Source organism: Somniosus microcephalus, chromosome 9, assembly GCF_052327205.1.
Source record: "Somniosus microcephalus isolate GS21.2 chromosome 9, FLI_Smic_1.0, whole genome shotgun sequence".
Classification (NCBI taxonomy): domain Eukaryota; kingdom Metazoa; phylum Chordata; class Chondrichthyes; order Squaliformes; family Somniosidae; genus Somniosus; species Somniosus microcephalus.
In genome coordinates, this window is record NC_140995.1 from 15,958,594 (window position 1) to 15,980,142 (window position 21,549).

Genomic DNA, 21,549 nt, shown 5'->3' on the forward strand with positions numbered 1-21,549 from the left:
ACAGTGCTGAGTTTCGCAAGTCCACACAGCGACTCATTGTCAGGTTGTGATTAAGGTAGAGGGCATAGGGCTAGAGGTTTTAAGTTCCAACCCCTCCTCGCTTTTGGTGGGTGGGGCATACGATCTGTCCAACCCATTGCAGCCCCGGCAGAAACCATCCCGGTCAAAGTGCAGCCAGCCGGCGGAATGGAGGCATGGTACATAGACGAGTCGGCGGATGACCAGCGGAAGCCTCACAGGCGCCAGCCCAATGCAGCGGTGAGCGTGCAGGAGCTGGAGCAATTAGGCGTCTTCTACTGGAAGGTGAGGCCAAGACCCCGGCTCTCAGCTCTCACTGTGTATTGTAATTGCAAAGATGCCTCTCTCTCTCTCTGAGTGCAATCTGGAATTTCACTTCTGGCACCCACACATGTTTTTTTTGTTTCAATGTTGCTTTTTGCTGTTGCGTTTCCCCCGGATTCCCCCGCTGAATCGCTACATTGAGGACTTGAAGCGCTACATTACACAGGATTGCATTTCTGGCTACTAGTTGCACCCCAAGTGTCCAGACAGTCAACAAACCGGAGGACAAAACTTCGCTCAACATGCTCCAAACCCCCTGAACTTCCTGCATGTCTGGACATTGAATTGTTTCAGCTTTTATCCCAATATAATATCTCGACTTTCTTTTCATGATGTGACCCGGAAGTCAACAACAATGCTGACAGTGCCTGGGATAAATGCCTCTTATTTTCACGCACTGATATAAAGCGGCGGCATAAACCCCAGCCTGTGCAGTACTGCATCCTAAAGAATATGTACCTCCTAAAAAAATATTGCAACCCAAGTTTATTTTTCCACTCCTAACTTTTTCCCTCTGTTTCCGCCCCCCCCCTCCCCCGCTAAATAATCGAAATGGTCACAAATTGAGTGCATGGGACTGAGCGCCAGTGATGTGCAACAGTTGGTGGGGAACTGGCTTTGGTGGGCTTTACAGATTAAACATAGAAACATAGAAGATAGGAGCAGGAGTAGGCCATTCGGCCCCTCGAGCCTGCTCCGCCATTCAATGAGATCATGGCTGATCATCCAAATTCAGTACCCTGTCCCTGCCTTCTCCCCATATCCCTTGATCCCTTTAGCCTTAAGAAATATATCCAACTCCTTCTTGAATATATTTAATGAATTGGCCTCAACTACCTTCTGTGGTAGAGAATTCCACAGGTTCACCACTCTGGGTGAAGAAATTCCTCCTCATCTCAGTCCTAAATGGCTTACCCCTTATCCTTAGACTGTGACCCCTGGTTCTGGACTCCCTCACCATCGGGAACATCCTTCCTGCATCCAGTCTGTCTAGTCCTGTTAGAATTTTATAAGTTTCAATGAGATCCCCTCTCATTCTTCTAAACTCTAGCAAATATAAGCCAAATCGACCCAATCTCTCTTCAAACGTCATTCGTGCCATCCCAGGTATCAGTCTGGTGAATCTTCGCTGCACTCCCTCCATGGCAAGAACATCCTTCCTCAGATAAGGTGACCAAAACTGCACACAATACTCAAGGTGTGGTCTCACCAAGGCCCTGTACAACTGCAGCAAGACATCCTTGTTCCTGTACTCGAATTCTCTCGCTATGAAGGCCAACATACCATTTGCCTTCTTAACCGCCTGCTGCACCTGCATGCTTACCTTCAGCGACTGGTGCTCAAGGACACCCAGGTCTCGTTGCACTTCCCCTTTTCCCAAACTATTGCTGTTCAGATTATAATCTGTTTTCCTGTTTTTGCCACCTAAGTGGATAACCTCGCATTTATCCACATTGGGCAGATGCAGTATAATCACCCAACCTGTCCAAATCATACTGGAGTTTCTCGGCATCCTCCTCACAGCACAAACGCCCACCCAGCTTTGTATCGTCTGCAAACATGGAGATATTACATCTAGTTCCCTCGTCTAGATCATTAATATATATTGTGAGTAGCTGGGGTCCTAGCACCGATCCCTGCGGTACCCCACTAGTCACTGCCTTCCACTCATAAAAAGACCCGTTTATTCCAACACTTTGCTTCCTGTCTGCCAACCAGTTCGCTATCCAAGTCAGTACCTTACCCCAATCCCATGTGCTTTAACTTTGCATGCCAATCTCTTATGCGGGACCTTATCGAAAGCCTTCTGAAAGTCCAAATACACCACATCCACTGGTTCTCCCTTATCTATTTTACCAGTTACATCCTCAAAAAATTCCAGTAGATTAGTCAAGCATGATTTACCTTTTGTAAATCCATGTTGACTTTGTCCGATCTTGTCACTGTTTTCTAAGTGCTCTGCTATTACATCTTTTATCATGGACTCTAGCATTTTCCCCATTACCGATGTCAGGCTTACCGGTCTATAACTCCCCGTTTTCTCTCTACCACCTTTTTTAAATAGTGGGATTACATTAGCTACTGTAAGGGGTGGTGTGTGGGTCAGCTTCGCCTCTGACTTATGAGCGGTTCGAATCGCTCCCACTCCCTTGGTTCTAGACCTGGACTTATTTGGGAGTTGTAATGAAATTGCAGCAGACAACTGAATTTGATACAAGAACTTTGTTTTTTTATTTGAGAAGAAAAACTACACAACACAACAATCTTATCACTCAAAGGGGGAACACTTCGGAATATATGAGGGAGAATAACAATAGACAGAATACTTCACCCCTCCCAATCCCACTACACTAACTAAGTTGGACTCCAGAGGACCAGGGAAAATACTCACCAAACGCAGGAATAGTTTGTAGAGTGGGAAAAACTTGCAGATCTTCGGTTTCTTCCGAGTTGGTTTCTTGTTGGTCGCGGTGGCCCAGTATTACCTGGTTGGCTTCTGCTAATATTTGGTTGTTGGTTTTGTGGGGACCTTGGTGCCACGAGGTGTCCGATGATGTGTTACTTCTTCTTCTTCTTCGAGAGAGAGAGAGAACTACTTCCAGATGCTTGCTTCTGAAACCGCCGAGTTTCGATGGTGTTTTAAACTTGAACGATGGGTCTCTCCTTTCTTCTCGAACTGGTTGAACTGTTTCTGTTGAACTCCTTCTGCTGAACTGTACTTATCGAACTGTTCGAACCCATCAAACTGAATTCTTGTGGAAACAGGTCTTTAGTTTATACTAATTGAGGCCTGCTTATCTGCCTGCCAAATCAGTCTTGGTTCATTGTTAAATTTTGTGCGGGCTCGTTAATATTAATAGTTTTAAAATTCTTTAACGAGTTTCGAGCTGGTCCCATCTATCTTAATTGATTTAAGTTGGTGTAAACTAGGTTTGGGATGGTCTGTCGAAACCTAAATTGGCTTTAAATGACTGTTTAATCTTTGGTCCGATTAGTAAGTTTTGTCTCCTCCTGCTGGGGTCAGGGTCCCTTTTGTTGATCAGTGGCATGTACTGCATTATGCATACTCTTGATGGCTCTGTAATTTTGGCAGGAACTGCTCTTCTGTAGGCCTTTTGTCATTACGTATGAATGACAGAGACAGTCCAGAACATTCCCAGACAGTTTGGCCTATGCCAATACCCAAACTGCTTGTTTTACAGAGGCCCATCCCAGCCCCTTTGTCACAGCCTTCCACAGGCCTGGACATGCCCTTTTAAAATAACCAACATCCTGGGGTTTTAACTTTAAGCCCCTTTTTGGCCCAACATTCTTTAAAACAGTCCAACAATCTCCTCTTTGGGGTAAAATCTTCTTGGTTTGAGGAAATCTGCAGAATTTTGCAAACCTTTTACTACCCTCCAATCCAAGGGAACTGTTCCAGAGTCTATAGAATTTTGGAAGATGACCAGCAATGCATCTACTATTTCTAGGGCCACTTCCTTAAGTACCCTAGGATGTAGATTATCAGGCCCTGGTGATTTATCGGCCTTCAATACCGTCAATTTCCCTAACACCATTTCCCTACAAATACTGATTTCATTCAATTCCTCCCTCTCATTAGACCCTATGTTCCCTGACATCTCTGGGAGGTTATTTGTGTCCTCCTTTGTGAAGACAGAACCAAAGTATGTATTTAATTGGTCTGCCATTTCTTTGTTCCCCATTATAAATTCCCCTGATTCTGACTGCAAGGGACCTACGCTTGACTTCACCAATCTTTTTCTCTTCACATATCTATAGAAGCTTTTACAATCAGTTTTTATGTTCCCTGAAAGATTACTCTCATATTCTATTTCCCCCCCTCTTAATTAATCCCTTTGTCCTCCTTTGCAGAATCCTAAACTGCTCCCAATCCTCAGGTTTGCTGCTTTTTCTAGCCAATTTATTGTGAGAGAGTGGATGACCAGGAGAATTAGGGCAGGTGTGGAATGCACAATGGAGGGTGGATTGTGAAGGTGGGTGCAGTAGTTCATGGGACTTTGAGAGACCTGCAAAACAGGATTAAACCACCTGTTGCTGATGAGACACACGTCTGGAAAAATGTATGTGCGCCTGAATTATTGGATTGATTCCTATTTACAGAACACAGCATAGTAATGTGTTTAGGTTCTTATTTTTTGCACTGTCTGTAATGAATTTATTGGCATACCCTAATTTATTTATCCAGCTTTCATAATTTATTTGGAGTGGGGGAAATCCAGAATCTCTTTAAGCCACATACACTTGCGAGCAGGGGTGTGTGGATGGTGACTGGGAGTGGACGCCATCGTCTTCCCCCAGGGTGCTGAGGGTGATTGTAGCACTGGCTGAGATTCATTTACTGAGAACAGACCGAGGACCTTCCGGGTCTGCTTGGCCCTTAACCAACATCAACCAGCTGGTGATTTAACAAAATCTAGTATAATGGCCCGTATTTTCTGACCCCCCACGGGTGTGTACGCGCTGTGTACGCTCCCGTAGGGGGCTTCGCAAATGCCGGTTTCAGGCGTGTGAAGTGCACGCGCTGAAAACCGGCACTTCCGATCTGTTGAGAATCCTCTTGACAGATCCTCCGCCTGCCCTGGAGAAGGGCCTCTGCGGGGGGGAAAGAGTTCCGCTTTCTGCAGAACCTCCGCCCGCTGAAAACCTTTAAAAATCTTACGCCTGATAAAAGCCTGAGTAAGGCCTGCTTTTACCAGCATAAGAGTTTAAAAAAGTAAAAAAAGAATTTTATTTTCACTCATTTATAATTTAAAAATACTTTTTAAAAAGGTGTTTATTTTTAGCCCTGTAAAAAAAACTTCAATTTTTTTCAAAATAAATTTTTGTTCAAAATATTTAATTTAATAATGTAATTTTAACTCATTTTCAATACGTGATTTTAAAAAAATGTAATGTTTTAGTGTGCTTTTTGAGTGATCCCCATTCACACTTTTGACAGATCTGTGCGGAGAGACCTGTCAAAAGTGTGAAGGGGGGTTCCCCATGGCCCACGTGATCCCAGGGACGCTTGCGAACCGCCTGCGCCCCCTGGGATACCTGGGCCTCTGCGGGCGCGGACCAGGAGAGGCCAGGATCGGAAGTGTCCGGACCTTTGGAACCAGCAGGTAAGTGCGTAGATTTTTCCAGATCGGAGGCATCCGCTCGCAGGAAGCCTCCGATCGGAACATCCGGCCAAATGTTCTTTGCGCTTATCAAGATGAGGAATGTCAGTATTGAGGAATGGGACCCTTTGGCATTTTGTCACCCAGTATCAGCGTTAAGCATTTCCAAGTCGGGGATAGTGTGGCCAGAGAAAAATGAAACTCCTTTGATACAAAAGTGTACCTTTGACCTAACCAAGAAGGTGACTGGGTGAGCCACTCGCCGCAGAATACCCAGCCTTTGATCTGCTCTAGTAGCCACGGCATTTATGTAACTAGTCCAGTTAAGCTTCCACCCTTCCCCAGGGTGTTGATGGCGGGCAACTCAGTGATGGTAATGCCATTGAATGTCAAGGGGAGGTGGTTAGCCTCCCTGTTGTTGGAGATGACCATTGCCTGACACTTGAGTGGCGTGAATGTTACTTGCCGCTTGTCGGATCAAGCCAGGATATTGTCCAGGTCTTGCTGCATCTGGGTACGGACTGCTTCATTATCTGAGGAATTGTGAATGGAGCTGAACACTGCGCAATCATCAGCGAATATCCCCACTTCTGATTTTATGATGGAGGAAAAGTCACTGTTGAAGCTGAAGATGGTTGGGCCTAGGACACGGCTTTGAGAAAGTTCTGCAGTGATGTCCTTGGACTGAGATGATTGGCTTCCAACAACCACAACCATCTTCATTTGTGCCAGGTATGCCTTGAGCCACTAAGTTTCTCCCCTAATCCTCATGACTTCAGTTTTTACTCGGGCTTCTTAGTGCCACACTCAGTTAAGTGTTGCATTGATGTCACCTCACCTCTGGAATTCAGCTCGGGTCCATGTTTGGATTAAGGCTAGAATGAGGTCTGGAGCCAAGTGGTCCCCGTGGAACCCAAACTCTGAGCAGGTTATTGGTGAGTAAGCTCTACTTGATAGCACTTTTGATGACTCATCACTTTGCTCATGATTGGGAGTAGACTGATAGGGCAGCATTTGGCCAGGTTGGATTTGCCTGCTTTTTGTGGACAGCACATACCTGGAAAACCTTCCACATTGTCGGATAGATGCCAGTGTTGTAGCTGTACTGGAACAGCTTAGCTAAGGGTGCGGCTAGTTATGGAGCACAAATCTTCAGCCGGGATGTTGTCGGGGCCCGTAGCCTTTGCTGCATCCAGTGCACTCAGCCTAGGAGTGAATCAGATTGGCTGGAGACTGGCATCTGTGGTGGTGAGGACCACCAGAGGAGGTTGAGGAGAATCATCCACTCACCACTGCTGGCTGAAGATGGCTGGGAACGCTTCAGCCTTGTCTTTTGCACTCATGCTGGGCTCGGCCATTGAGGATGAGGATGTTCAAAGAGCCGCCGCCTCCTGTTAGTTGCTTAATTGTCCACCACCATTCACGACTGGATGTGTCTGTGTTGCAGAACTTTGATCTGATCCATTGGTTGTGGGATTGCTTAGCTCAGCCTATAGCATGCTGCTTCTGCTGTTTAGCATGCATGTAGTCCTGTGTTGTTCCACCAGGTTGTCACCTCATTTTTAGGTAGGCCTGGTGCTGCTCCTGGCATGCTCTTCTACACCCATTGAACCAGGGTTGGTCCCCTGGCTTGCTGGTAATGGTAGAGTGAGTGATATACCGTCCCATGAGGTTACAGATTGTGGTGGTGTACAGTTCTGTAGCTGCTGATGGCCCACAGCGCCTCATGGGGGCCCAGTTTTGTGCTGCTACATCTGTTAATCTATCCCATTTAGCAGGGTGGTAGTGCCACACGACACAATGGAGGGTGACCTCGGTGTGAAGACAGGACTTTGTCTCCACAAGGACTGTGCGGTTGTCACTTCTACCAATAGCGTCATGGACAGATGCATCTGCGACAAGTAGATTGTTCCCTCGTGTTGGTTCTCTCGCCATTTGCCGCAAGCCTAGTCTAGCAGCAATGTCCCTCAGGACTCGGCCAATTTGGTCAGTGGTGGTACGACCGAGCCACTCTTGGAGATGGATGTTGACCCCCACATTCTGTGTCCTTGCTACCTTCAGTGTTTCCGCCTAGTGATGTTCAACATGGAGGAGTACTGACTCATTAATCTGATGGCGGGCGGTAGGTGGTAATCAGCAGGATGTTTGATGTGACTCCATGAGACAAAATGGGTGACTTTTACAGAAGAAGCACTTCCTCTGGACTTGGTAGTCTCTAGACACGATAAATGAGTTTAACGATCTCCTCTTGGATATCAGCCTATCATCACCATGCCCCAATGCCTTTGTTCCTGTGACCACAGAATTCACAATGTGGCTGCAGGGAACTGTGAAGATGAATGAACTCTGGCAGAAAGAATCCATGTACTCTGTCCGTCTCCAACAACAACAACAACTTGTATTTATATAGCACCTTTAAAGTAGTAAAACGTCCCAAGGCGTTGCACAGGAGTATTAAAAGACAAAAAATTTGACACCGAGCCACATAAGGATAAATTAGGGCAGGTGACCAAAAGCTTGGTCAAAGAGGTAGGTTTTAAGGAGCGTCTTAAAGGAGGAAAGGCATCCAGGGGTATGGGGAGAGAGCGGGAATATGGTATTAAGATTGAGGATCAGCCATGATCATATTGAATGGTGGAGCAGGCTCGAAGGGCCGAATGGCCGACTCCTGCTCCAATTTTTCTATGTTTCTATGAACGAGAGGTAGTGAGGCGGAGAGGTTTAGGCAGGGAATTCCAGAGCTTAGGGCCTAGGCAACAGAAGGCACGGCCGCCAATGGTTGAGTGATTATAATCAGGGATGCCCAAGAGGGCAGAATTAGAGGAGTGCTGATATCTCGGGGGGTTGTGGGGCTGGAGGAGATTACAGAGATAGGGAGGGGCGAGGCCATGGAGGGATTTGAAAACAAGGATGAGAATTTTGAAATCGAGACGCTGCTTAACCTATTCCTAAAACATAGCAATGACTGGTGATAGCAGAGTTGCAATACACTACACAGAACAGGTATAGCCACAGATGCAAAAGATGAAACATTAAAAAAAAATATATAGTGGAAAGTATACGTCACAAACCAGGCCACAATAAGTTATACCACAATCGCACAGGTGAAAATATAAGCAGTATAAGCGAAATCAGGATAGCAGCCCGAGAGAAACCTATTGAGAACTGTGTGATTCTAAGGATGTAATATCAAGCAGAGCATCTTTGTTCCCCTGTAAACTACTCATGCACACTGCTGTAATGTGCCTCGGCCCCGGAACTTTCTGCATCATTGCACAAAATGTCTTTGGTTTAAAAATGCTCAGAAAATGCAAAATAAAAGCTCTCTAAGTACTGTGGCCATTTATAAGAACATAAGCAATAGGAGCAGGAGTTGGCCATTTGGCCCCTCGCGTCTACTCCACCATTCAATAAGATCATGGCTGATCTTCTACCTCATCTCCACTTTCCTGCACTATCCCCATATCCCTTGATTCCCTTATTATTCAAAAATCTATCGATCTCTTGAATATACTCAACGACTAATTTATTTATAATTATAATGCCATGCATCTAATGTACTTTTTCCATATAGAAATGTTAATTTGTCTATGTATATCAAAATGACTGAAATCCAAATTTAAATTACATACCGGGCACATACCTGAGTAAGTACTCATCCCTGGATTTACCTTTTTAATTTTAAAAGGTCAAAAATTAGTTTTCCTGCCTTTTTTTTGCTGCAGACTACAAAGAATTATGGGATTCAGAAAAAAACTCTTCATTCTGTTTCCAATCTATTCAGCCAACTAATTCTGCACTACCATTTATTGACTTGGTGTTTACTCATGATGTATGGTTCCTTTTTAATATATTACATTATAGGGTCTGCTAACTTTACCATTTTATTACATATATTATCATGTGCCATTTCTCAATGATTAAAAGTAATGTGTCTCTTATAATTGTCTCTGTGCTCCTCTCCCACTCATTGTATTTCTTTCTGTCTCTGTCTCCCTCTGTCTCTGTCTCTCTGTATCTGAGACACCTTGATTTTTGTCTCTAAATCTGTCTGTCTCTTTTCTGCAAGTCTGTCCTTCCCTGGTTACCTCCGATTAGATTTAGAGTCATAACGGCACAGAAGGAGGCCATTTGGCCCATTGAGTCTGTGCCGGCTCTCTGTCGAGCAATCCAGTCAGTCCAATGTCTCTTCACTTCTTTTGTTCTGTCCCAGCCCTGCCTTTCGATCTATTTCATTTCCTTTCCAGTTTGAAAAAGGGTTTCGACCCGAAACGTCAACTCTAATTTCTCTCCACGGATGTTGCCTGGCCTGCTGAGTTTTTCCAGCATTTTCTGTTATTTCGGATTTCCAGCATCTGCAGTATTTTGCTATCGCCCCATTCCCCCGCTCTATCCCATAGCCCTGCATTCTACATTCGTCTTCTACATTCTATATGTCTCTCATACAATTGTGTTTTATCTTTCATTCCATCCTTTTCTTTCTTGCCTCTCAATTTTTACCTTTCTTTTTTGAATTTGCTTTGCTGCTTTTTCTTTCTGATTTTTGCTCCCTGTGAATCCGTTTCTAATTTTCTATTTAAATTCACTTTCTACACTAAATTTCTTAGCCCTGGCTTAGTGGGCAGACTCGGAGGGGAGGTATGGGCTGGGCTGGGCCAGGACAGGTTTAAAAGACCAGCCTGAATTGGTTGGCATTTCCGCAAGACTTCTTGCTTGGAGACCAGAAACAAGATCGCATTAAAAAGTGAAAGAATGCTAAAATAATTGTTGGGGGGGGAGGTAAAAAATAAACACAGAAGTTGAGCTAAAAAATAAATAACGGTAGTTATGGATATTTAAAAAAAAAAATCTGTCATTTTGGAATTGATCAGGATATGATTCGTCTAGGCTGACAGTGTAATCAGGTGGTCAACATGCATCAATTAGCAATATTGGAGGGACTCTACAATCGATATCATACTCTTTCAGACCTCATACTTTTAGTAAATCTGTAAAAAGTTGTAATATTGTTGACATTTAGTGCCAAGTGCTGCTTGTAATCCATTTCTTAGCACCCATGTGCAAACATCAAAGAAAACCTTAAAAACCTTCCCGCTGCAGTATGTTATTCCAGACAGAGTTTTTTTTTTTTTTGAGTATTTTAAAAATTTCTGGTCATTTGCCTGTAATTTGTCAATTTACTGCACATTCTGTATTCTTGCTCTGCAGCTGGATGCTGACAAATATGAGGACGATCCGGAGCTGCAGAAGATTCGCAAAGAGAGGAATTACTCCTGGATGGATATAATAAGCATACACAAAGATACATTGCCAAATTATGAGGAAATGGTCATTGTTTACGTTATGGTTTGCATGACTGAGCTTTTGTACATAAGTTGTTAATCCATTTTAAAAGGGTAGTATGATTGGAGTGGCTCAGTGGGTAGCACACTCGCCTCGGAGTCAGAAGGTTGTGGGTTCACAATCCCCACTCCAGGGACTTGAGCACATAAAGCTAGGCTGACACTCTCCCAGTGCAGTGCTGAGGGAGTGCCGCACTGTCGGAGGTGCCGTCTTTCAGATGGGATGTTAAACCGAGGCCCCGTCTGCCCCCTCAGGTGGACGTAAAAGATCCCATGGCCCTATTTTGAAGAAGAGCCGGGAAATAATCCCCGGTGTCCTGGTCAATATTTATCCTTCAACCAACATCACGAGAAACCAGATCATCCGGTTATTATCACATTGCTGGTTGTGGGACCTTGCTGTGTGCAAATTGACTGCCACCTTTCCCACATTACAACAGTGACTGACTACACTTGAAAAGTACTGTAAAGTGCTTTGGGATGTCCTGAGGTCGTGAAATGCGCTATATAATTACAAATCTTTATTTAAATGTCAGATTGGCTCAGTTGATAGTGCTCTTGCCTTTAAATGAGAAACATGGGGGGGATTAAGCCCCACTACAGAATTGAGTGCATACTCTATAGACTGACACTTCAGTACAGTGCTGAGGGAGTGCTGCACATGTCTTTCGGGTGATGATAAATTAAGGTCCTGTCCATCTGCTCAGGTGGATGTCAAGGATCCCATGGCATTATTGGGAGAAGAGCAGGGAGCTCTCCTGGTGACCCGGCCAATATCTGCCCCTCAAATGCTACTATCTTAAAACAGAATTTCAGCCATTCAGCGCATTGATGTTTATGGGATCTTGCTGTGCACAAAGTGGTGCCACGTTGCCTGCGTAACAGATACCACTTCAGAGTAATTGGTTGTGTGTTAATCACAAATAAAATGTTCTAAAAATGAAAGTTTTATTTTGTGAAGCACTGTAATTTTGAAAATTGAAACTCTGACTTGAAAGTGAAGAAGATTTACCAGAATGGTTCCGGGGATGGGGCGATCTTAGCTACAAGGACAGGTTGGAGAAGCTGGATTTGTTTTCATTAGAGCAAAGGAGGTTGCAGGGTGATTTGATAGAGGTGTACAAGATTACGACGGGTTTGAATAAGCTAGACGGGGAAAGGCTGTTCCCACTAGTTAAGAACATAAGAAATAGGAGCAGGAGTAGGCCATTCGGCCCTTCGAGCCTGCTCCGCTATTCAATGAGATCATGGCTGATCTTCTGCCTCCACTCCATTCACCGGCCCTATCGCCATATCCCTTGATGCCTTTACTAGTCAGAAATCTATCGACTTCAGTTTTGAATATACCCAATGACTGAGCCTCCACAGCCCTCTGGGGTAGAGAATTCCAAGATTCACCACCTTGTGTGTGAAGAAATTTCTTCTCATCTCAGTCCTGAATGGCCTACCCTTTATCCTGAGGCTGTGGCCCCTGGTTCTAGATTCCCCAGCCAAGGGAAACAATCTCCCAGCATCCACCCCATCAAACCCTGTAATAATTTTGTATGCTTCAATGAGATCCCCTCTCATTCTTCTGAATTCAAGAGAATACAGGCCTAGTTTACTCAATCTCTTCTCATACGATAGTCCCGCCATCCCAGGAATCAATCTCGTGAACCTTCATTGCACTCCCTCTATGGCAAGTATATCCTTCCTTAGATAAGGAGACGGTGGCATTGTGGTTAGCACTGTTGCCTCACAGCGCCAGGGACCCAGGTTCGAATCCGGCCTCGGGTGACTGTCTGTGTGGAGTTTGCACATTCTCCCCGTGTTTGTGTGGGTTTCCTCCGGGTGCTCCGGTTTCCTCCCACAGTCCAAAGATGTGCGGGTTAGGTTGATTGGCTATGATAAATTGACCCTTAGTGTTAGGGGGATTAAATACGTGGGGTTACGGGGATAGGGTGGGATATGTGTTGGTGTAGGGGTTACGGGGATCGGGTGGGATATGTGTCGGTGCAGGCTCGATGGGCCGAAATGGCCTCTATCTGCACTGTGGGGTTTCTGTGAAAATTGTACACAGTACTCCAGGTGTGGTCTCACCAACGCCCTATATAATTGGAGTAAGATTTCTTCACTCCTGTACTCAAATCCTCTTGTAATGAAGGCCAGCATACCATTTGCCTTCCTAATGGCTTGCTGCACTTGCACATTCACTTTCAGTGGCTCATGTACAAGGACACCCAGGTCCCTTTGAGCATCTGCATTCCCCAATATTTCACCATTTAGGAAATACTCTGCCTTTCTGTTTTTTCTACCAAAGTGGATAACTTCACATTTATCCACATTATATTCCATCTGCCATGTTCTCGCCCACTCACTGAGCCTGTCGAGATCCCCTTGAAGCTTCTTCACATCTGACACTGCCACCTAGCTTTGCATCATCAGCAAATTTGGAAATGTTACATTTAGTCCCCTCATCCAAATCATTGATATAGATTGTGAATAGCTGGGGCCCAAGTACCCATCCTTGCAGTACCCCATGAGTCACAGCCTGCCATCCTGAAAAAGACCTGTTTATCCCTACTCTTTGTTTTCTGTCTGTTAACCAATTCTCAATCCATGCTAGTATATTACCCCCAATTCCACGTGCCCTAATTTTGTTCACCAACCTCTTGTGTGGGACCTTATCGAAGGCCTTCTGAAAATCCAGATACACCACATCTACCGGTTCCCCTTTGTCTACTGCACTAGTTACATCCTCAAAAAACTCCAATAGGTTTGTCAAACAGGATTTCCCTTTCATAAATCCATGCTGACTCTGCCCAATCTTACTATTAGTTTCGAAGTGCCCAGTTATTGCATCCTTTATAATAGATTCCAGCATTTTCCCAACTACTGAGGTTAACAGGTCTGTAGTTCCCTGTTTTCTCTCTCCCTCCTTTCTTAAATAGCGGGGTTACATTTGCTATCCTCCAATCTGCAGGAACCGTTCCAGAATCTATAGAATTTTGGAAGATGACAACCAATGCGTCCACTATCCCAATGGCCACCTCTTTCAAAACCCTAGGATATAGATCATCCGGTCCTTAGGATTTATCGACTTTTAGTCCCATTAATTTTGCCAGTACTATTTTTTAAATAATTTCTTTTAAGTTCTTCATTCTTGCCACACCCTTGGTTTTCTCGTATTTCTGGGAGGTTTTTTGTGTCTTCCTCCGTGAATGTTGATGGTACAAGAACTAGGACACAGGTTTAAGGTTTTGGGCAAGAGATACGGGGGGGGGGGTGTGAGGAAAAACTTTTTTACGCAGCGAGTGGTGAGGACCTGGAACTCGCTGCCGACGGAAGTGGTGGAAGCGGAGACACTCAATGTTTTCAAGTGGGGGAGACGGGATAGGCACTTGAGGGAAATAAACTTGCAGGGCTACGGGGATAGAGCGGGGGGAATGGGACCGAGTGGATTGCTCTGCAGAGAGCTGGCACGGACTCGATGGGCCAATAGGCCTCCTGTGCCTCTGACTCTATAAGACTGCTGTTTCATAGTCTGGTCAGCAGACGGCAGCACTGTGCTGTACCATTCTGAATGTTGCAGCATTTGGTGATTGGTCAAACCTTTCCGTACGCTCCCCTATGCTTGATGTAAAAAGATTTTCTTCCCTCCAAATGTGCTATTGCTGTACAGAATGAAAAGGAATATTTTAGCACAGCAAAATGTTGCGGCGACTGTGTTTTGAAAGGAAGTAGTTAAAAGATGATGGCGCTGTCGTTTTCAGTGTGTCGAGAGCATGTCGACAGGTTTCACAAAACATGCCGCAAGTATAATTATACTTAATTCCCAGCTGAGTTTGAATCACCGGCTCGCTGACATTTGAGCTGACCTCTTCTCAGTGAATCCTGAACGGTTCATTAGGTGGCCTTCTCCACTGCTGTGTGGCAAACCATCTGATGGGGAAGGAAGAACGCCGGGCTCCACTCCTGCTGCACAGCAACCTGCCTTTTGTCAGCTGATTGTAGAATAGCATTGATTCACATTGTCACACCCTCCTCGCTGAGCAGACAGTACTCTCGGGAAATGATAGTATTTTTTTTAAATTATTTGTTTTGGGAAGGTAAAACACTCATGAATTATAAAATATTGGGCCGGATATTCCGCCCGCCACAGGTGCGTACGAGGTGTGTACGCTCCCGTAGGGGCCTCGCAAGTGCCGGTTTCAGGCATGCGACAGATCATCCGCCTGCACAACCTCCGCCCGCTAAAAACCTTAAAAAATTCGTAAGGCCTGCTTTTACATATAGAGTATAAGCATAAGAGATTTTTTCCCACTCATAATGTAAAAATACTTTTTTTTTTTTTAAAAGTTTATTTTTAGCCCCGTTTAAAAAAAAAAAACTTTTTTTTTCAAAAGATTTTAATGTTTAAAATATTTAATTTAATGTTGTTTTAACTAATTTTAAATACGTGATTTAAAAAAAGAATATTTAATGTTTAACTTTTTAAATGCGATCCCCATTCATACTTTTGACAGATCTGTGCGGAGAGACCTGTCAAAAGTGTGAAGGGGGATTACCTTCTTTGATTGGTTCCCCATGGCCCATATGATCCCAGGGGTGCTTGCGAACCGCCTGCGCCCCCTGGGATACCTGGGCCTCTGCGCATTTCGTAAAGCAGAGGCCCAGGAACGGAAGTCTCGGGACCTACGGAGCCAGCAGCTAAGTGCGTAGATTTTTCCCGATCGGAGGCGTCCTCCCACACGAAGCCTCCGATCGGAAAATCCAGCCCTATAATCCTCAAATAGTCGCACAGTATTATTTTGGACATTAACGGTATACTTTTTTTTTTCAGATTAAATCCTTTTTCCAGGAGCACATTCATTTGAACGAAGAGATTCGCTACGTCCTTGACGGGAGTGGATACTTAGATGTGCGAGATAAAGATGACAAATGGATCCGCACTGCCATAAAAAAAGGAGACATGATAACCCTTCCTGCGGGGATCTATCATCGATTCACGCTGGACGAGAGTGTAAGTTTGAACGAACAGCATCGTTGAGTTTATTGATCACCGCAGAGGCCAAGCGGGTAATGTTAATGCCGTTGATGGCGGCAGCTGCTTGAGATGTCACGTGCAGAACATAAAAACAATACTTAAAAAAAAAACCTGTGCTTGACAAACTATCTAGGAACATGTAGCACGTAGGACCGACTGACCCATGTTCAACTACTGTTCACATGGAACCTTTCTCCACGTGACCTTCAGAGTTCTCATTTGAATATTTGCTACCATCACCAATATCGGCATGTGTTATATATACAGGAAACTCTTTTTTTATCCGGCACCGATGGGACTGGTGTGGTGCCGGTTGATCAAAAAGTCCGGATTACAGAGAGGTATACTTACCAAGGTAAGAGAGCCCCGTACACGGCCACAGATCCAGGAGTCCCTGTTGCATGGCCACAGGTGCAGGAACCCTGGTTACACGGCCACAGATCCAGGAACCCCGGTTACACGGCCACAGATCCAGGAACCCCGGTTACACGGCCACAGATCCAGGAACCCCGGTTACACGGCCACAGATCCAAAAACCCTGGTCACACGGCCACAGATCCAGGAACCCCGGTTACACGGCCACAAATCCAGGAACCCCGGTTACACGGCACTTGTGCAGGAGTCCTGGTTACACGGCCACAGATCCAGGAGTCCCGGTTGCACGGCCACAGGTGCAGGAACCCCGGTTACACGGCCACAGGTGCAGGAACCCCGGTTACACGGCCACAGCTGCAGGAACCTCGGTTACACAGTCACAGATCCAGGAACCCCGGTTACACGGCACTTGTGCAGGAGTCCCGGTTACACGGCCACAGATCCAGGAGTCCCGGTTGCACGGCCACAGGTGCAGGAACCCCGGTTACACGGCCACAGGTGCAGGAACCCCGGTTACACGGCCACAGCTGCAGGAACCTCGGTTACACAGCCACAGATCCAGGAACCCCGGTTACACGGCCACTAATATATAGTAAAACTTACCTGAACCTACTCCTGAATTTTGCCGGTAGAGAGATTTCCGGATATTTAGGTGTCGGTTAAAAGAGAGTTTCCTGTATGTAGGAACTGCAAGTCAGTAATGCAATTGAGAAATCATTCATTTCACAGCGTGCATGATGGGGATGGCATGCATTAAAAAAGGACATGGAATCCACGTTGCCTTGTATTATGCATTACGACCTCTCTCCTACATAATGCAACATGATAAGTATTAGAAGAGTTGGTGTGTTCCAAATCTTCTGTGCTGTTCAAACAACTACTGGCTGCGCGGATTCCTTTTTACAGATAATTGTAAGTGCTGCACAGAACTACTTGACCCAGAAAGATATGTAGAGATTAGGCCAATTAGTAGCTTATCCTCTAGTCTTTCAAATAATCAGGATCGACTGCAAACCAATATGGTGGGTATATTGTGTTTAATCAGAGTTTAAGACGCAATATAGTATGCTAGTTACACAGCAAAAACATACAGCCGTGACAAGCAGCTGGTACCGGTCCTGATCGGACAGATGTCTGGTGTGCATGAACAGTTTTCTGGCTTCCGGCCTCCCTCTCTCTCTCCAGAACCTCCCGATTTGGTGAGCATGGGATCACTCTCAAAAGAGCGTTCGACCAGCCCAACTTCTGTCTGGCTTTTCCCTCCACCGTCTGTGTGGACAAACACTCGGTGTCACTTTTATTCTCTTTTTAGGGGTGGGCCTGAGGCCAAGTTATTGACAAGACCATTTAACCTATAGAGGTTCCCCTAAAACCTCATCACCCAATGGGGCAACAGATTCTTTGTCTCGATTCTTGGATGAAAGCCCTCCCCAAAAATTACCTCATTCAATTTGTCTTATTGTTTAATCTTTCTGAAGGTTCTTCCTTCGGAATTCGTGTCTTATCTCTCTCGTCTCTATCCTCCCTAGTTTAGAATCAGACATGCCATTCTTGGCCATGAGATGTTTATATCTGCTTGTTATCAGTTATTTAGGTTCATGCTGTTCATGCAGCTTTAGCTATGCAAAACTAACTATTTCATTATCAGACTATTGTACCATGGAATGAATCATTAAATTCCCAAAGATATCTTCTATTCTCATACACTGGTTAACTTACGCATTTTAAAGCAGTTTTGTTAAACAAAGTCAAAATCCTAACTTAGCATTATAATATGGTTATTAGCAGTAATGGAAGAAATATAACATTGGGCCTTGGTTGGTCAAATTACAGAAACATAAACAAGGTTGAAATCCTAACTTTAAAACAAGATTATTTATGGCCATTATGCTGCAGAATGCTATAACATCCACAGGGAACCAAAACACAGGCAGGTTCTACGCATCTATCTAATTTCTCTAATACTAGTCTGAGAGACTTTGACTCGAGTTCCAATACAATCATGTAAATACACATTACTCGCGTGTCAGTTTTATCCACAAAACCATATACATTTTGAACACCCCTGATTTCTAACATGCTATACTCCATTCTTAAATGGTACACACCCAGCACTAGGACATTTTATTGATGGAACAGAACATAGTTGAATAAAGTGTCAAAAAATATAGAAGATGGATTGCCCTCATTGTTCTTCTCTCATCAACTTTCTCCTTTCCATGCCTGAAGGTGGTGATTCCTTGCTGCAGTATGGGGTCCCTGAGGGCAGGATGCCCTCTGATGCCTCGCCTAAGTGGTCAATCCTCATGTGACTGAGTGTCGGCAGGCCAAGGCAGTTGAGGCCAATTTCGCCAACGTCCCGACACACACTTTCAGCGCGGATCGCTAGAAAATGAGGAGGAGCGGGAGCCCTCCATTGATTTCCGCTTCTTCCCAAGCCACATTCCCAATCCAGGGCTTCTGAGCTCCATTATAACCACCCCACCACCATGCAGGATTAAACTTGATACTTCTGGTCTGTATAGCTTAGCTGCTCCCAAGCCCATTGAGTCACGGAGGAATGGGAAAGGGAGGAATGGGAAAGGGAGAACAGCTCATTCTACAATAACAATTCGCATTTATAGAATCATAGAGATTTATGGCACAGAAGGAGGCCATTATATAGCGCCTTTAACATAGAAAATTGCCCTAAAATGCTTCAGAGGTGCAAGCGCTGGAGTTGCAACACCGGCCCTTTTACCTCCTCTCTTCCCACTGTCCAGGGCCTCAAACACTCCTTCCAGAAGAAACAGCGATTTACTTGTATAACTTTCAATTTAGTATGCAGTATTTACTCCTCACGATGCGGACTCCTTTACACTAGGGAGACCAAACGCAGATTGGGCGACTGCTTCGCAGAACACCTCCCTTCAGTCTGCAGGCGTGACCCCGAGCTTCTAGTAGCCTGTCCTTTTAATTCTCCGCCCCATTCCCACTCTGACCACGGCCGCCTACACTGTTCCAACGAAGCTCAACGTAAGCTCGAGGAACAGCACCTCATGTTTCGATCTGGCACTTTAAAGCCTTCCGGACTCGACATGGAGTTTAACAATTTAAGATCATAATCATTGCCCTCTTTTTTTTCCAGACAGCAATTATTTATGATTCTGTTATTCCCATTTACGTCTCCTCTAGACTCCTCTTGTTTCTTTACTTGTCCCATTGCCATCCACTTGTGCCTTGCACCATCATCCCTTTTGTCATTTAATCTCTCCTGCCTTCCATGCTATCCCAGACCTTCCCTTTTGTTCTTTCCTCCCTTACCCACTTTCGCTGCCTCTGTAACTTGTTTAAAACCTGTTACATCTCTAACTTTTTCCAGTTCTGACGAAGGGTCATCGACCTGAAACGTTGACTTTGTTTCTCTCTCCACAGATGCTGCCTGACCGGCTGAGCGTTTCCAGCATTTTCTGTTTTTATTTCAGATTTCCAGCATCCGCAGTACTTTTGCTTTTGTAAGCTTGTTTTGAAGGTCCGTTTCCGTGCTGTAGATTGTGTGTGTGTGTGTTTGTGTACATTGATCACAGGACAAAACCACATGAGTTCTTGCCACATGTAATATGTGTTGACTGGCAGCTTGCTCTTGTGCCCCTGGTGTGCAGCATCTAGTCAGGCCTTCACTAATATAGCCTGAAATGAATATTGTAAAGCCACCTCCTTCCCGAGATCTTTTAAAAAACTTTCTATGTGTGTTAACCTTTTTAAAAATACAATAAAAACATTGGCCCAGAAATTCAGGTCAGGGGCTTCCCGCGGGTGCAAGCCCCCTGACCTGCACTTACCTCGCGCGCCGGCTGTTGAGCTGTGGGCCCGCGTGGGGTTCCGATCCTGGGCCTCCTCCAACTGCCGGCGCGCCGTGCTTGCATATCCCAGGGGCGCAGTTAGTTCGATGCGTCCCCTGGGATCACGTGGGCCATGGAGAGCCAATGGTAGCAGGGAATGCTTCATTCATAAGTTTGACAGGAAGACCTGTCAAACCTATAAATACTATAAGCCCCAAAACATCAAATAATTTTTTTTTTAAATCACATTTTTAAAATAAACTATAAATTACATGAAATAACTTTTAAACAATAATTTAAATTTTTGAAAAAAATAATTTTATTTTCTAACAGGGCTAAAAATAAACTTACCTTTCTTTAAAGTATTTAAAAATAAGAAACCTGTGGAAAAAATGTTTTAATTTTAATTAATTCACCACTTACCTTGTAAAAAGCAGGCCTTGCGCCTGCTTTTTAAAAGTGTAACTCCTGGAGACTTACCCTCCGGGAAAACCTGCAAAAAAAAAACGTAAGTTCGATGCGCACGCGCTGCCTCTCCTGCGCACGCGTTCCACCTCTGAACCCCTTCTTTCAGGGGAACGGAAGTGCCGGTTTCCCACGCATGCGCAGTGCATGCACGAAACCGGCACTTCCATTGGGCTTACGGGTGAGTACCCCGTGTGTACTCACCCGTGGGGACCCGAATTTCTGGGCCAATGATTTTGCCATCATCACTTTTAAAAAAAGGCAATGGAGGTACAAAATTTTAAACCTTACTTCTTGGCAATATTACTTTTTTCTTCCAACCATACACCTTCAGGTAATTGAACTGTTCCTGGACCTCTTCAATTACTTGTATTTTTATAATTGGTCTGGTCACGAGAAAGTAGTCAGGCTGACTTTTCTCTGATCTTTGCCCTTCAGTGTCTGCGCTGGCCTGACCAAGATTGGGACCTCTGGGTACACCCAGAATCGTGGTCGAACTGCTGTGGGAAACCCACAAGTATCTTGCCAACTTTCCTTTGCTACATAAAAGTAACAGTGTTATCAAACTACATGAGATCCGAGCCTTGCAGTTGAAAACAGATTTGAAGCCTACAGCAGCAGATTATGTGGTAACTATAATTTTTATGTTGTAGAATTACATGAAGGCTATGCGACTGTTTGTTGGAGATCCAGTTTGGACACCTTACTATCGCCCAGCTGATGAATTGGAAGCTCGCAAGGCATACGTTGTTTCTTAACCAAGCACTATAAAATCTGTACACTTTCAGATAATGTGTGTTCTCTCGTGTTTTTAATTCACAGTTCAACCAGAAGGAACATCTTGTTTAAACTTGTTTTTATTTTGTTGCTCTTCAGTCATCAGTAAGTTCTTAACACTCATGAGATTAGAAACTTAAACCCTATTACAGAACAAATAAACTTCAACTAAACCAGTAATTCATTAAGTGTGGGAAATAATTTGCGTGGTGTTTTCCTACTGTAAGCCTAAATTACTTTGCTTGTTTTATGTAATTCATGAGCTTTGACTTTAT

The 21,549-nt window shown here is 44.6% G+C and overlaps 1 protein-coding gene across 1 annotated transcript; it reads left to right on the forward strand.

Moving 5' to 3' along the window:
- The first annotated feature begins 111 nt into the window (after positions 1 to 111).
- Positions 112 to 21,454, forward strand: adi1 (acireductone dioxygenase 1). Its single transcript, XM_085996401.1, is given in 5 exon segments — positions 112 to 303; positions 10,677 to 10,796; positions 15,633 to 15,812; positions 21,151 to 21,245; positions 21,247 to 21,454. Coding segments are annotated over 5 exon segments (534 nt in total). The 5' UTR covers positions 112 to 186; the 3' UTR covers positions 21,269 to 21,454.
- The last annotated feature ends 95 nt before the right edge of the window (positions 21,455 to 21,549 follow it).